General features: G+C 60.7%; 1 protein-coding gene across 1 annotated transcript in view; it reads left to right on the plus strand.

Annotated features, from left to right (window-relative positions):
* Nucleotides 1-313: 313 nt before the first annotated feature.
* The window catches only part of LOC103620277 (SNF-related serine/threonine-protein kinase-like), a 4,309-nt gene continuing 726 nt past the window's right edge, over nucleotides 314-3,896 (plus strand). The window contains exons 1-7 of the mRNA XM_017740810.1: nucleotides 314-324; nucleotides 421-426; nucleotides 851-1,473; nucleotides 2,936-3,077; nucleotides 3,246-3,458; nucleotides 3,549-3,686; nucleotides 3,840-3,890. Coding sequence (XP_017596299.1) covers nucleotides 885-1,473; nucleotides 2,936-3,077; nucleotides 3,246-3,458; nucleotides 3,549-3,686; nucleotides 3,840-3,890 — 1,133 coding nt within the window. The 5' untranslated portion in view covers nucleotides 314-324; nucleotides 421-426; nucleotides 851-884. The remainder of the gene's footprint in view (nucleotides 325-420; nucleotides 427-850; nucleotides 1,474-2,935; nucleotides 3,078-3,245; nucleotides 3,459-3,548; nucleotides 3,687-3,839; nucleotides 3,891-3,896) is intronic.

The following is a 3,896-nucleotide window of genomic DNA, read 5'->3' on the forward strand; positions in this document are numbered from 1 at the left end:
GTGGGTGTCGGGGTGCCCGGGGCGCCGTAGGGGGAGCATGGGGGTGCCCAGGGTGCTAAGGTCTGGAGGTGAGGGCATGGGGGTGGCACGGATGTTGGAGATTGGAGATGGGGATACGGGAGTGACAGGGGTGCTGGAGACCTGAAGGTTGGAGATATGGGGGTGGCTCGGCGTGTTGGGGACTGGAAATGGAAGTGTGGGGGTGCCCAAAGGTTCTGGGTAGTGGAGATGAGCATATTGGGGTAGCCAGGATGCCAAATACCTGGAGGTTGGTATTATTGGGGTGCCCCGGATACGGGGGTCTGGGAGTGTGGGGTGACAGGGGTGCTGGCGATTTGGAGGTAGGGGTATGGAGGGCTCAGGCTTCTGGGAACCAGGAGAAGGGGGTATGGGGATGCTCAGGGTGATGAGGGACTGGAGGCAGGGGTATTGAGGTGCCCAGAATGCTGCAGTTCTGGATACCTAGAGGAGAGGGTATCAGGATGTCCTGGGGTGCTGGGAAGTAGAGGGGTATATTGGGATATCCAGGATGCCGGGAGCTAAAAGGGAGGGTGTTGGAGTGCTCAGGATGCTGGGGACCTGGATGTGGGGATTATGGGGTACCCTAGGATACTCAGGAGATGGAAGATGGAAGTATGGATATCTCCAGAGTACTAGGAACTGGATGTGGGGATACAGATGGGTGTCAAGGTCCCAGGATGGGGACTGGGAGGTGGAGTGTCAGGGGTGCACAGGCTGCTGGGGATTCTGATGTCCTGGCAGTCCTGGTGTCAGTGGTGCTGAGGGACCTGGTATTCGGGGGCACCCCATCCCTCACCCCACATTGCTCAGCGTCTCCTCCATCCCACAGCGCCTGATGCCTGTCCCCACCTGACAACACTGCCATGGCCGGGGCACAGGGCTGCGGCGAGGGCAAGATTGCGGGGCTGTATGACCTGGAGCGCACGCTGGGCAAGGGCCACTTTGCGGTGGTGAAGCTGGCCCGGCACGTCTTCACCGGGCAACGCGTGGCCGTCAAAGTGATCGACAAGAGCAAGCTGGCGGGGGAGGCAGCGGGGCAGCTCCTGCAGGAGGTGCGCTGCATGAAGCTGGTGCAGCACCCCAATGTGGTGCGCCTCTACGAGGTCATCGACACCCACGCCAAGCTCTACCTTATCCTGGAGCTGGGCGACGGCGGGGACATGTTTGACCACATCATGCGGCACGAGGGCGGCCTGACTGAGCCGCGGGCCAAGCACTACTTTGCCCAGATTGTCCACGCCATCTCCTATTGCCACAAGCTCCACGTGGTGCACCGCGACCTCAAGCCCGAGAACGTGGTCTTCTTCCAGGAGCAAGGGGTGGTCAAACTCACCGACTTTGGCTTCAGCAACCGCTTCCAGCCCGGCAAGATGCTCACCACCAGCTGTGGCTCCCTGGCGTACTCAGCACCAGAGATCCTGCTTGGGGACGAGTACGATGCCCCGGCTGTTGGTAAGAGCTGTGGGGTGCCCTGGGGACCTGCCTCCCTTCTGTCCCTTGCCTTGGGCATGGTTCTGCCAGCTGGGTACTACCTCCCACTTGGCCCCTTACCACTAGGAGCACATGGTGGCACTGCTGTCCCTGCAAGGAGCAAGCCTGTCCCTTGGGTGCTTGGCTGCCCAGCCCTGCCCTGGCACAGCAGGGTCCTCTCTGCAGAGAGAGACCATCCCAGCATCCACAGAGATCCCACAGTGATGGTTGCTGGAGAGGGGAAAAAGCCCAAGCAGGCTGTGAGCCCTGGCACGGCATCTGCCAGGAGAAGCAGTGTGAGGATACAGCTGCCAGCAGTCTGGCGCTGGTGGTTACTTGGCGGGGTGAGGCCGGAAGGAAATCTGCTCGGGATGCTGCTGTTTGGGCGGAGGAGCTCCGAAAGTTTCCTTTGCTCCATCCCCGCCCAGAAAGCCACTTCCTCTCCATGGCTCCCAGTGCCCTTCCTTCCCTGGCCAGGGTGCAGGGGTCTGGGGAGACTGTCCCAGGGCACAGGGAGCTGGGCTCAGGGCTCCAAGAGGCTCTGCTGTGACACAGGGGATGTGGGAGGGAAGCAGGATCCAAGCTGGCTGTCTGGCTGGAATTAGGGCAGGAGGATTTAGCAAAGCAAAACACGAGCCCTTAAAGGCAAAAGCCCAGCGTTGGCTCAGGGAAAGGCGGATCCCGAGTTGAGAACAAGGCTAGCTTATGGAGACTGTAGAAAAACAAGCTGGTGGCGCTGCAAAGGGAAATGAAGGGAGAAAACCAATGCAGATGAGAAATTTTTGAACACTTGACTTAAGCAGCTGAAGGTATTAACAGAGCGCCCCACGGCATGCTCAGCATCCTAAACTCGCACATCTGCAGGAATTTGTGTTCTGGGCAGGAGGAGCCAGGGAAGATGCTTCTAGCTCCATCCCTGTCCCCAGGACAGGGCAGCGATCGTGCTCCAGCTAGTCCCCATGCAGCTGGAGAGCCCAGATCAGTGCTAGGTCCCTCTCCCATTGCTGTAGTGTCTCCTAAGGCACAGCCCAGTGCCAGGATGGTTGTGGTGGGATTTGAGAACCAGGAAGCTGAGGAATGATGTGCAGTCATGCCGTGGGCGGGTATGTGACTAGGGGGGAGAGCAGAGCAGAGCTCAGGGCTGGCCTTCCCGTCCCTGCCTGGACAAGGTGATAACACCTCAGCTGCTTTGGTGAAGTCCATTGAGACCTGCTTGGATGTGGGGATGGGAAGGTCCTTCCCTGCCTTGGTAGGAGTGTGGTCCCCCTGTCCACGGGGCAAGACCTGGGAGCTGTTATCTCCAAGGAACATCCCAGTGAGCCCTGGTGTCTGCTGGATCAGCACTGGGGGCTGGTGGTGCCGCCCCTCCCAGGGTCCGTGCTGTGGGGAATCTCTCCTGGGCCACGATGAGTGCAACCTGAACTGCTGCTGCTGTTTCTTGCAGACATCTGGAGCCTGGGGGTCATCCTCTACATGCTGGTGTGTGGCCACCCCCCCTTCCAGGAGGCCAATGACAGCGAGACCCTCACCATGATCATGGACTGCCGCTACACCGTCCCCCCGCACATCTCGGCACAGTGCGCTGAGTGAGCACCACCCCCTCGCTGTACCCCCCAGACCTTGACTTGCTTCCCTGGGGTGGGTGCCCCAGCTCTGGCAGATGCCTGGGAGCTGAGGTGGGAAGAGTGGGTAAAGCTGCTTACTTTGGGGTTCACCCAGTGCTGCAGGGTTGCAGCATCACTCCTTTCCCCCAGTCTCATCTCCAGGATGCTGCAGCGGGACCCGAAGCAACGAGCATCCCTGGAGCAGATCGAGGGCCACACGTGGCTGCAGGGGGGGGACCCCTCCCCTGCCAGCCGCTCCCTGCTGCCCCTCACGTCCCACAAGCGCGTTTCTGAGGAGGAGCACGAGATCATCCTCCAGGCCATGATATGCGGGAACATTGCAGATCGGGACACCATCCAGGAGTGAGTGATGGGATGCCAGGGTGGGAGCCCCTTCAGGTCCCCCCAGGCATGTCCCTTGTGTGCTGATGCAACTCCCTCGGTCCTACACAGGGCGCTGGAAGCCAACCGCTACAACCACATCACGGCCACGTATTTCCTGCTGGCGGAGAGGATGCTGCGGGAGAAGCAGGAGAAGCAGGGCCACCGCCTCAGCCTCGTCTACAACCTGGCCAAGGAGGTGCAGAGCAGGTGAGCCCTCCTGCTGCCCCCTGTCCCGTGTCCCCCTCTCCACCATCCTGGGTCCCCAGTGCAGGGTCTTGGCCGGTTCCCTGTCCTTTTCCTTGCCACAGCCCTTGTGATGCCCAGCTGGGTACTGACACCTCCCTCTCTCCCCTTCCTCAGGCCCAACTTGTCAGACACATTTGGCTCTGTGGGCAGCACAGGCAGCCTCCTGCCCTT

This window comes from Corvus brachyrhynchos, unplaced genomic scaffold, assembly GCF_000691975.1.
Source record: "Corvus brachyrhynchos isolate BGI_N302 unplaced genomic scaffold, ASM69197v1 scaffold26, whole genome shotgun sequence".
Lineage (NCBI taxonomy): Eukaryota > Metazoa > Chordata > Aves > Passeriformes > Corvidae > Corvus > Corvus brachyrhynchos.